This window comes from Sebastes fasciatus, chromosome 14, assembly GCF_043250625.1.
Source record: "Sebastes fasciatus isolate fSebFas1 chromosome 14, fSebFas1.pri, whole genome shotgun sequence".
Taxonomy (NCBI): Eukaryota; Metazoa; Chordata; class Actinopteri; order Perciformes; family Sebastidae; genus Sebastes; species Sebastes fasciatus.
This window is the reverse complement of record NC_133808.1, coordinates 28,429,137-28,442,234: the sequence shown is the minus strand read 5'-3', so window position 1 is coordinate 28,442,234 and position 13,098 is coordinate 28,429,137. Positions and strand designations below refer to the sequence as shown.

At 42.5% G+C, this 13,098-nt stretch overlaps 1 protein-coding gene across 22 annotated transcripts in view; it reads right to left on the bottom strand.

The window, feature by feature from the left end:
• The window catches only part of caska (calcium/calmodulin-dependent serine protein kinase a), a 142,398-nt gene that overhangs the window by 83,578 nt on the left and 45,722 nt on the right, over positions 1 to 13,098 (bottom strand). For all 22 annotated transcript variants that reach the window (XR_012596963.1, XM_074657718.1, XM_074657731.1 and 19 more), the window contains one exon: positions 4,514 to 4,626. Coding sequence is in view for 20 of the 22 variants with exons in the window: in XM_074657718.1 (XP_074513819.1) it covers positions 4,514 to 4,626 (113 nt within the window). In the remaining 2 variants the exon portion in view is untranslated. The remainder of the gene's footprint in view (positions 1 to 4,513; positions 4,627 to 13,098) is intronic.

Sequence of the window (13,098 nt, the reverse complement as noted above, 5' to 3'; positions counted from 1 at the left end):
AAATGTCAATTCTGACGTCCAATGTTCACTGTGCTTTACTTTCTAGTAAATCATGAATTGACATCCTCTGTATTGTTTTAACACACAGTCTCATATTTATAAAACTGAAATTGAAAAAATTTGATTTCATATTCTAATCACAACTGAAGCATCCTGCCATTCTGAAGACACTGATTCTCAATTAAAGGTACAGTGTGTAGGATTTAGTGACATCTAGTGGTGTGGTTGCAGATTGCAACCAACTGAGTACCCCTCTTCTCACTCCTCCCTTTCCTACGGCAACACAAGCCACCGAGTGCAAAACGGGGGTAATGCCGTTCGCCTCGCTCTGAGGCCATCCTTACCATAATAACACTACTGTGGGAGCAACGGAAGTCAGACGGCGGCTGGCGGTACCACGTTTTGGCACTCTGCGGCTCATGTTATCACCGTTTCACAAGCGTGTCGGAGAACTACGGTGGCCTTCAGGTAATGTAAAAATACAAAAGGCTCTCTCTAGAGCCAGTATTTGGTTTGTAGATATGAAGGACTCATTCTAAGCTAACAAAAACACAACAACTCTTAGTTTCAGGTGATTATACACTAATGAAAACATGGTTATAAATGTTATACTCCATTTCTGCTAATAGATCCTCCTAAATCCTACACACTGTTCGTTTAACCAGATGGTACCAAAAACTCGATTTAAGTTATCTGTCATGTTGCTCCAGTCTGGATGGACCGTGACGCAGTTCAAGACTCACCCAGACTGAACCCTGATAGCGATTCTGCTACCAGCCACCAGGAGCGAATCGAGGGGGAAGAATAACAACATGAAGCAGAGGAGAAGATGATACATCAAATCAAAAATACCTGCCTCTTGTGGACAAATTTCAAAGTAGCTGTCTTGCTTTGTAGTGGACAAACTCTTCAAAAAATAATGAATTAAGCTATCAGAGATACATCCAGATGCTGAAATCTTCAGAAGACAACTTTCTTTAGCCTCTAACTCGCTCTTTAAGCGCTCATTTTGGATGCTGATATACAACTGATCACTCTGCGCAGGTGATCTGTATTCATGCGTTTGCTATCAGGCGACTTTGCGACCATGAAACAGCGACAACAAAGGCATTTTGAAAGAATTGTGGTCATCTGTGAAGAAAAGGTTGAGTCTCTAGAGTGTCACTAAAACAATCCACACTGCTCTCTCATTGTCTTACTCCTTTGTTCCTATTTATCCCGTATCTATCCCCCTGACATTTAGCTCAGGCTTGTAAGCTTTTATGAAGTTAAATGCTTTCGCAGGTGTGAGAATGTACATATGTAAATGTGCAGTTGTTGTGTCACAACACCAGATAAAAGCCACAGAACTGGTGTCAGGTATTAAGCGGTTGTTTCCGCTCACCCCAAACATGATTTTAAAAATCTCACTTTTACGGTGCGAGGACTGTAACGTGGTGTTTTGTGGGGGATCACAGCGCGAATGGCTGAGCACTTTATGCCTTGTGGAAGCTTAAGTAAACCGAGGAGACGCCCCCGTCATGCTGGATTATGTACTCTCGATCAGCGAGAGAGAATTAAAGAAGGTAGAGAAGGCTACTGTGTAATGTGGCGGCTAAAGCTCCTGTAAGAAACATTCATTATCTTGAACTCACAGCACGTGTGCATGGTCCGGAGCTTGCAAATGTCACGCCCGATATTAATATAGAAAATTAGATACAAGTACATGCCACTATATGAGCGGCCCTTTGCCTGTATGTGCAATTAACTTTGAGAGTGTAGGATCACCCTTATATACATACATAGATTTTCTGCACTTGCTGATCCTGTTCACGGCATGCTGGCTCTGTGAGGCTGCACTAAGCTAAATGCTAATATCAGCACAGGGTTCCCGCCAGTTTATTGCAAGTCTGGCGGCCCGCCAGGCCTAAACTGACTCCCCGCCAGGCCTAAGCATCGAGGATTTATGTATTTTTTAGGGCTGGGATGATACACCCATCTCCCGATTCGATACTATCACGATACTTGGGTGCCAATTCAATATGTATGTAAGTATGTAGCGCGGTGAGTCTCCTGAATTTGCACCCAAAATACTGTCAAAACTTTCATTTATAATTGTCAACGCCGCCTCCATCATTCTTTACCAGGAAAGAGACAGAAAAAGGGCACAGAGAGAACAAAAAAACCTTGCAAATACATTTTTGTTTTTTAAAAAAGCGACTGTAAATAACTGAGATGCCGATTCGCAAAGAACTAATATTATGACTGTGTTTGGCGAAATATGATAGGTAATTTGCAGTGAAATCTTTACTTGACAAACTACGGACATGGCAGATACATAAACTAGAGATGGTAATTTTGATATTTTTTTCTAACCGATAAACGACCCTTGTTAAATGATTATTAACCGACAAGATGAGTGCGTCGCATGCAGCGGTGCTATTTTTAGTGCCTAACAAGCCGCCCAGCTGCAACGATAAGCCGATGCATAAACAGGTTAAATCCATCATTTATCACCAGACAACTGAGTCCCCGGTTCACCCGTCAGGGAGAGTTACTGTAGCAGCCATGATGCTGCGTGTATCCTCCCAGTAAGTCTCCACCGCATCATTTAGTTTAGCTTCAAGGTTGTCTGCCTGGCTACTCTGTCTGCCCGGGGTAACGATAGCGGGTGTCCGACCGACCGTGTGTGTGTTTGTGCTGCCTTCACAGCTGTAGCGTTGCTGGTGGCTTCGTGCTCGCTGTCGTCTGTCAGAGTGGCGTTAACGTTAGCGAGTGTCCAACAGGCCGTGTGTGTGTGGCGGCGGTGAGTGTGGGGTTGTCGGTGGCGTTATAGCTGTGAACGTAGCTGTACGGTGGCTTTTCTCCTTAAAGAGCCGCTCCTCTGAGTTTTGCTCAGCTTTTTAGCTATTTTTGAATATTTCCTTAATTTAATTTAATTCTTAATGTTCTTAACAGTTAATTATTAACATCCCTAACATAAACTGAACATAAGTCACAAGTATCTCTCTGAAGAAAACACCTCTGTCTGTAGTGTGAAACGTGTGCTCCTGGTTCATGCTGCTGCTTTTCTATTACTCTGTTTTAACAAGCCAAACACATCCCTCCACAGCACAGCGATAGGTGAATGTTAGGTTAAAGGGTTAAAATATTGTAGGTCTGTTCACCGCTTTCTAAAAATACCTGCTTGATATATGGACAGTCGTAAACCTGCGTCGCAGCTGGCCGGCCACGTTCTTCTTTCTCTAAGAAAGTCCTGCATTCCTACAAATCTCTCTTCAGACTTCTCAGTTCATCTAATAGTTTCTGTCTTATCGCCTCCGACTCTCCAACATCCAAAAATCTTTAATTCAATCTCTCTTTCCTCTTTTGTTGTCTCCATCCCTCCCTCCACTGCTCCGTCAGCCAGCGGCAGATATCTGATAAGACCTCTGACTCGTCTAGACGTCTATACTCAGCAGACTTTCTCTGGATTAGCAACAACACCGGTTTAATTAAACTCTTCATAACGCAACAAAAATAGAAAGTTTGGAAGTTAACTTTTTCTTTTTTGGGGATAGTCTTTTAAATTACATTAACTCCTTGAGGGTGCCGGCTCCTTCGGCCAACTTTACCGTCTTTTAGAGGCTGTAGCAGGCTCAGATATACCCTCATTCAGAGGATGGATGGCTTTCCTCGCTAGAATAACAATAAGGTTTTTTTTGAACAGTTTCCAGAGCAGAAGTGCTCGCCATCCAATCCTTCTTGCAGAAACCTCCAAATGTTAAAAGTTTTTTATATCAAATCATAGCATGGCTTTTTCTATGGTGTTCCTCGAGGTCTTGGTGTCTTAATGTGGTATTTTGGAGGATATAATAGAGCATTTATGACTAGAACAACCTGATACACAGTGCTGAGCATCTCAAATTAATCGCCAGCTTTCAGATGATGCACGCCACTTCTATGTGACATCTACTGCTGACCTGCTATCTCCCCCTAAAGACCCTCTGCATCCCCCTAAAAAAGACAAAAATGTGTCTATGGTAAGGAGGGGTGGAGTGGTAGAGGTTAATAGTCATATTTTAATATTTACTGTATGCAAAATGTATGCTCAGTATAGTCTGATTAACACCAAATTTCCAATAAGTATGACTAGGTATAAGTTTGTCTCCGTCTGTCGTTTCAGCATCATACATGTATGTGATTTAGAAAGTGTATTATCTACTGCATATAGGGGCTATGTAGACTGGAGTAACCTTGGCATGGCTTCATAATTAACTGCTTCAATGAAAACAGCCCAAAGACAACAGAAGAAGAAGACTTTGATTGAACTGTGAAACATCCCAGGTGGCTGCGAGCAGCTGAGTGAATGAGAAGTAGGCCAGTGTGGACTGTGCGCTCGTAAACAAGGACAAGCATCTGACCTCTCCGTTGCATTAACTTTTAGTGCGCAACAGAGTGGGAAAAAGCAATTATCTGTTGTTATATTTATGAGCAGCTGGAAAACAGCAGAGAGAGAGTGAGTAATAGACGGAGAGATAGTGATCTCTCTTACCCTCCGTGCTGAGTCCAGGACTGGAGGTGAACTGGGCCACATCCACGATTTTGACAGCGAACTGCTGCCCCGTCTCCCTGTTGATGCATCTTCTCACCACGCTGAAGGGACCCCTTCACAACACAGAGGGAGAAAAATACAACATTTAACATGTGGTCTTTTAGACGTGTTCACTATGTTAAACCTGCAATAACTGATTTATTGGCAGAGACAAGCTGTAAACACAACACATATTATCACCATATACAGTTTTAATTTACACATCCAGCAGATACGGAGCAACATCCACATTTATTTAGAGTCGTGTTTCTTATCATTTGATGACTGTTTGCACTTTATCACTAAAAGCAGCTGCCTGCTGAGGATAGAATGGCGAGAATGAACCGAAACAGTAAAGTTTCGGGTCACAAAACCAAAACAGGGAGCTGGAAGATGATAAAACGCTCATTTAATTTTGTGAGTTTTTTAATAACGCTTGTTTGGAACGATTCATTTTGGACAACATAAATTCGTAGAGCAACGACATGATATGATTGTATCACTGTGACACGATACCGCAGAAAGCCAATAGACCATGTTGAATTATTGCCTTATAGACCAGACGAGCATCGCGTCATCGCAGAGGTCGCGCCCCCTTTTGAGGGAAAGAAACACGCCGTCACATATAGAGAGAAACGGGAAATGCAGAAAAGCTGTTGTGTAGTGGGTTAACCGAGGCGTTCACACTGAGATTAGAGGCACATACGATACGTTAGAGTGGTAAATGGCTGAATGATGTTGTGACAGTTACTAATGATGGATAAGTTAGCTTAGCTAGCTTGAGTGGGAGGCTGCTGCGGTCCAGTCATACAAATATAGCAGCATCAGGCTGTCGTCTCCAACTAAATGTCAGACTAAACATCAAACAGTTGGCTATTAACAGGTTGATTATTTACAGACAACCCTAAGCCTAACAATACCTGGTGATTCAATCTATTATGTAGCATTATAGATTGATATAGTTACAGATAAGCAATATCCAGCCATTCATCCACTTGGATGAGCAAAGACTGAAGAGGCATGACGGCGATCAGCCTTAATTTATCAAGCGAACGCTCAGGTTCAGGCAAGGTCGCGGAATAATTATTAGACATTTCTCTAAAACAAACGTTTGTTTAACAAGAAACAAATACATACAAACTTGTCAAAATTATAATCCCAATCTGTTTTCTATCCCCCAAAAGGGGGCAGGGCCTTTGACGAAGACACGATGCCGGTCTGGTGTATCCCTGGTTGAAACTGAAGTAAATAAAGTCAATATACTACTACGCTTCCCTCTTTCCCTTACTACAACTCCTCCTCTTACTACTGCATGCATCAAAGTTATGTTAAAATGTTAAAACCCAAGAGGCAAAACAACACAGAGAGCACACAGAGGCTGAGCGTGGGTTATGCTCGTTTCCTGCTCAACACTGTGTACTAGCAGCATGCAGAGAAGACTGCACTTTGGTTCACTCATCGCTGAGGTCGGAGGGTTCACAAATTGAATCATCCCTCCTGTGGAGTGAGCGTATCATCTCAGTCAGTCCATGGGATAAACAGAGGTCTACCACTCAAGGGCTGCGGGTTAGAATTAACAAGCCGGCAGGTCAGGGTGATGGCGCAATACAGCAGCAACACACCACCTAAATAACGCTGCTGGCTACAACTGCACTTACAACACCGGGGTAATGGGCTTGAACTGACCTCTACACACCGTTAAATAATGCGTGCCAATATGTGTGTAAGTGTTGGGAAGATGAGGTTTAGCAGCAGGGAGGAGGGAGGAAGGAGCTGGAGCACATAAATGAAGCAATGGATCTTGTGTAAGAAAAAAAAAACACACAGGCAAAACATGCTGGCAACAGCAAACACATAATCCCATCCATCTATTTTCTATACCTGGAGCCTATCCCAGCATGCACTGGGTCAAAGGCAGGGAAACACCCTTGACAGGTCAGCAGGCACAAGCTGTAATGTGACAGATTAATATGTAGGGAAGCACACTTTAGCTCCCTGCTTAGCTGTCATCTAGTTATTTGTGGACGCTGATGATGTGGATTATTAGGCCATGAGATAATCATAAAGTATGTGTGTGTCCTTAACACAGGACAGACAGGAGGCAGGGTATCACTGATACCATATACTACTCTGATATCTGAGTTTCAGTACTGATATTGAAACAATACTTTGGAATTGTAAATAATGGCCTGGCCTTTCAGTGTCAGAGAGTGGCAAGCTGTAGTAGCAAGTAGCTTGATTTCAACTTAATTAAACTTTGACCTTAAATACACTGACCTCCAGGATGCAACACGATTCAACCAGTTCAAAAATATCTAGCGTGGCAAGAAACCAGTTTAGAAAAATAATATTGTGATTATTTACACTCAGATGCAGCATCCCAGTTAGCTGCTTTGTAGGATTGTGTACTGAGTTTCTTTCAATGTGCAAACTATGTGCTCTTTGGTGTGAAAGTGCAGAAACTGTGAGAGATATTAACACATTTTTATGAAAAAAAAATTCTCTCATTTCATTCATTCTTTTTGCAACGGAAAGCTAAGGCTTCTGTCTTTCACGTCATCACGAGCGTACAACAGGATGACGTCATCATGTTATGTTACGTGCGGTATAAAACGCGGTGACAATGCGCGGCAGCACCAGAGTATTGCCCCGCAGATGGCCGCAGGAGATCGCCATTTGCATGATCTTGTTTAAATCGATGTCACATAAAAACCGTAATAGCTAGAGCATTCATTCATTTTGCGGCAGAAAGCCAAGGCTTCTGTGTTTCACATCATCATGTTACATGCAGAGCGTAACTAACTATCAAAATGCATTTGCACTCGATATGCTCGTAAAAATGATCATATCTCAAAAATTTAAAAATGTGAATAGTTAAAATAACTTCAGATTCAGATTCAGACAACTTTAATGATCCCAAGAAGGGCAATTCAATTCACAGCTTACCCCATCATAAACACGCAGACAACATCCAGACAACATGTCAATCACAGATCAGTAAAACTGACAAACAGAGGATCAACAAAGGACAGCAGATCATTTCTTACTTATGGAGTGTTAAGACATATTTTGTTCATGTTTCTATATTTAGAAATCTTTTGGATCAATGTTTTGTGTGTTTATTTAGAAATATTTAAAAAACAAAAACATGTTTTTTAATATATACAGTATATAACACAATTTCAATACTTTTGTCAATTATTATGGTTATTGACTTATATAACCTTTTAGCTTAGGTTGTACAGATTTTAGGGATATGAAGCGTTTGAAGATACTCTAAGAAATGACATCACAATGAGCAAAAATACCAATGTAGGCACTGGTGGAGCATTTCCATTGCAGGGTTAAATCAGGACATGTCCTAGAATAAGTTAACAAGAATGACGTATGAATGTTTTGAATGAATTTGACCCGGTAGGTTGACACTTGATGTTACCAGACTTCTTTTTTGATGTGCACCAAAACTGGCTGAATAATGACACCCAGCTCCAGACAGGAGCACAAAAGACAGCTCTGCTGTCTGTTACCGTGGTTACAATGTTTCCAACTCCAGCTCTGATGATCTCATAAATCAAGATGACCTAGATCGAACTGTGATTGGAGATATATAACTATAAGCCGTTCCGAAGGGGGAATGTATGCACATAAATGTATGATGTTGTGTGTATGAGAGGTAAATATGTGTGGAGATGTAACGGTGGGGGTACATAGTACATCTTGGGCGCTGACCTTGTGGGATGCAGGCAATTCTTAAGGTTAGGTTAACATGTTGATCTTTTTTTTTGTTGTATAATTATTATATTATCTCTATTTATGTATTTTATTCAATTATTATTAGGGCTGTCAATCTATTAAATATATATAATATATATATTTAACTGCAATTAATTGCATGATTAATCACAAATTAATCACACATTTTTCTCAAGTATTTAATACTCTTATCAACATGGGAGTGGACAAATATGCTGTATGTATATATTTATTATTGGAATTTAATTAAAAACACAAAACAATGACAGATATTGTCCAGAAACCCTCACAGGTACTGCATTTAGCATAAAACAATATGCTCAAATCACAACATGACAAACTGCAGCCCAACAGGCAACAACAGCTGTCAGTGTGTCAGTGTGCTGACTTGACTATGACCTGCCCCAAAACTGCATATGATTATCATAACGTGGGCATGTCTGTAAAGGGGAGACTCGTGGGTACCCATAAAACCCATTTACATTCACACATCTGCAGGTCAGAGGTCAAGGGACCCCTTTGAAAATGACCACGCCAGTTTTTTGTCACCAAAATTTAGCTTGGAGCGTCATTTAGCCTCCTTCTCGGCAAACTAGTACATGGTTGGTACCAATGGATTCATCAGGTTTTCTAGTGTCATTTGATGCCAGTATCTTCACTCTAGCTTTAAAACTGAGCCCGCTACAACCTAAAAATTGCAACTTGCGGTAATGCGTTAAAGAAATTAGTGGCATTAAAACAAATTTGCGTTAACACGTTATTATCACGTTAACTTTGACAGCCCTGTTTTATTATGAATCAAAATCCGGAAATTTGGGGAAATTTTCATCAGCAGTAACTTAATACGACTACGATACAGTTGAAAGCAAACATGAAGCCATAAAATAAAGCAGATATCGGATAGTAGAAACAGAGACAAATGATTTAGACTACAAAGAGATTCAGTTAGAAGCTACAAAAATACTGAGAGCTAAACACAAAGAGACTTTTAAAAAATGTCTTTCTCTCTCTGGTCTCCTGCACAGAGTTGAGTCTCGCTCGCAACACACACTTGTTTGAGGGGAAAAAGGGGGGTCGACATGGGCTGGCTGCGATCTGCGAGACGTCACCGTAACCCGCTTATAAACGGGTACGGCGCACTTTGGTGCGACTTTGGAAGTGGTACATCTCGGGCGCGACTCGGCACAACTCGGCGCACTAAATTTGGTCATGGAAACGCAAATCAGTGCGGCATGGTTTGACTTGATGTGGCCAAAAGTGCCACTGCTGAGTATGGGGGGGATAAAGGTGGGATATTACTGTCGAAAAAGAAAATATTAATGTGTAATATGTAATGTATTATCGAATGTGCAGATTGTTGAAAAGAAAGAAAGATGACGAGATCACACTGATATTCAAAAAGCCATGCTCACTGGTTTCTCTGAGCCTGTGAAGTGGACAGGATAGAGGTAAAAAATGTTTCATCTCTTTAATACTCTCCTGTCCTGTGGGTGAACTGGGAGACTCAGCAGTTTGCTGGGTTCACCAGCGGAGCAGACTGTAACTAGCGGAGAGAGACACAGCAACCCTCCAACACACACACACACACCACAGACACAAACACTACCTGCAGCCTTCTGTGAATTACCCATCCCACAGCAAATCACACTCAGCACAACCTCAGTGGCAACGTGAAAGCACCCATTTCACAGCTACACAAAAAAAAAAATCACCCCTGGTTGCAGCAGACAGCACAACGCCGACTGACTGAGGTTTGAACATGAGCAGTGCTGCTAGTGTGTGTGTGTGTGTGTGTGTGTGTGTGTGTGTGTGTGTGGGGAGTGTGAGGCAGTCTTTGTGCAAGGACTGGTTGAACAGATGGTGATCAAGCTAAAGCTGCTTAGCGTCAGAAGGGTGAGGTAGGACGGCAGCGTGCCCAAGCATACACACACACACACACACACACACACACACACACACAAACACTTGTACACACGCGGTATAAACATAGATCAAACTCAGACTGAAATAAACACGATGGGAAGTGTTGCCGAGTAAACTGTCACTGAGACCGGAGGGATTGTGTAATGGTTCTGTGCATGCATGCAGGCCTCTCTGGCTCACACAGAGGCCACTGGGTCACCAGTTTTAGTGAGCGGGAACATTCCTCGGTGTCCTCGGTTCACCATCACATGACAGGCATTTATTTCACAGGCTGCATTCTGAGTGCAATTAACCACTAAACACACACACAGAGTGAGGTGGTAAATTCCACATTAACTTGCCAAAATCCATCTGTTTGTCGTCCCATCAGCCCGTTCACTCATCCAGTGATTGATTCTTTAGGTAAATAGGCCACATGCAAATACAGCCACCTCTTCATTAAATCAATTAGTCGTTACTTATTAACCCTTTGAGACCCGCGGACCGACTTTACGGTCTTTCAGAAGCTGTAGCTGGTTCAGTTTTAGAGTTACAGTGGAGCTATAGGCATCATATGAAAGTAGACAGCCTAAGGAACCCATTGGTACCAGCTATGTCAGGCTACAGGCACAGACGTACTGTGTGCAGATTTGAACTGTGTACAAAGTGACTGGAAAGAAAGGAAAGAGTGATGGCTTTCTTCCATCTTCCTCTAAAGCCTCTTGGACTGCGAGGAGCCAGGCTCTGTGGGGAAATCTACTATTCCAACTGAAAGATAACACCAGCTTGCAAACAACGAATTTGTCAATTTCAGAGAGTCGGCACTTGGAGCCAAATGAAAAGTCTATCTCGGAATTAAAGTCAAAACTCCAGCAGGAGTCTGTTTCAACCTAAACTTTGTTGGAGCAGGTACATCGGGTCAAAGAGCTCTTATTAGTAATGCAGTGGAGTTCTCCGCTGCTGCGTTATCTCCCTCCACGCTACAGTCTAGTCACTTCACCTCTGCCCCCGCCCCTCCCGCCGCAGCGCAGCAAATGTCAGGCCGCGCTCAGGGCTGCACTCCTATACAACGACGAACAAGAGGCCCCAGAGGAGCTGGGACAAACAGAGGAGGAAAGGCAGGCAAGATGGGCAGTGATGTGAAAAAATACTGAGCCTGGAATAAATAGCTTACTTGAGGAAATTTAAAAAAAGATGAAGGCAAAGAAGTTGGCTACAACAGAGGCATGACGAGTAGAAAGACGAGCCAAACAAAGACACTACTGGTAGTGGGAGTTTCTGAAATTGCATCATTTTTTCAGTGAGTCTAACCATCTTCAGAGTGTGTGTGTGTGTGTGTGTGTGTGTGTATGTGTGTGCAGGGCTGAGCGATTATTCAATTCACTGAAAAAGACAACAGGTTTGGATTGCAGCAGAAAAGCTCTTAAATATAAATCAAACGGGTGAAAACAGTCAGCTGCAGTACCAGCGCATCTTCATGTTTTATTAAAAGTCAATTGCTGGCAGGCTTATATTAAAGACTACAACCTTTTTCTACTTTGAGAGTGAATTTAAAGGGCAGGTCCATGCTTTTCATTTTAGGTTTTATATCCTTCTGTAGCTTCGCAGTGGTGTTCCTTATGTATTCAAATCCGACCATTCACATCCACACGTTTTATGGTCAAAATACTATTTTCCAAGGCCCTTCTAAAAGCTTTTTCCCACGTGTTCTGACGTAGGTTTCTGCATGATGGCGCTGCTACATATACAGCATATACACATCCTTAGAGTCAGTGTATTTACGTTACATACAGTAACTTAGATGGCGGTTGGCATGCTCCCAGTTTGGAGAAGCAGACAGGAGTACCGGCACAGAAGCTAAGTGATGTATTGCCAGCAACTCCTGTGTTTTGTGAGGTAAAATTGCTGTTTTTGTGAATGAAGTCTGGTGGCTGAAGACCGCGATACAACGGCTTCAGTTCCCCGTCTTGAAAGGGCTGTCTGATGGCGAGGCAAAGCGGTGAAAATATTCAAAATAAAGTCTATACTTAAACTGATATTGATTTATTTATTTTTTTAGGTGGCTAAAATAAGTTTTCCTGCTGCTCCCGTCCACAGCCACTTTACCTCGCCGCCAGACAGCCCTTTCCGACGGGCAGCTGGAGCAGTTATATCACTCTTTTCAAAGCCACCAGACTCCATTCACAAAAACAGTAATTTTACCTCGCAGAGCACAGAAGTATACACACAACCCCACTTCAAAAAAATCCAAACTAACCTTTTCAGTTATTTCCAAACTTAGCACAGCTAACGTTGAATCGGCTAGTGCTAGCATTCACATTATTCATTACCTTATTGATTAGCTTACTTTGGTACGTTTGGCACAGTTAATGGCTAAGTGGGCGTTTCAATTTGAAAGAAATCTGAATAGAACGCAGATGGACCAACCCTCATGTCTTCATGTCTTCATCCATATTGCCCATCCCACTGTACAGTGTGCGTGTGTGTCTGAAAAAGAGTGTTACTGTGTGTGTGAGGAGCAGATGAGAGGCTTATTCACAGCAGCCTGGACAAGCCTTAAAAAAAAAGGTTTAAGGGGCACAATCGATCTTCCGCACACATCAGCCTCGCAGTGCTCTAAAGCAGGAAAGATTAACTTTAGAAATCTGTCAGCAGAGAGGAGGTGAAGGGAGGCCGACGGAGGGGAGAGCATGATGGGAGGAGGAGAAACCGCTTTGAACCGCAGACGGCTCAAGTGGCGGAACTGGGCGTCATGGCAGAAATCAACTGTACGTGGAGGAGCCATTCTGGCTTTGAATGGAGCTCAGCTGCACACAGTGTCAGCCAGTAGAGCTCTGAATAGAAAAGTCAGCTGCACATGGGCTGTTCTGATGATTCCTGCACTTTAGCCA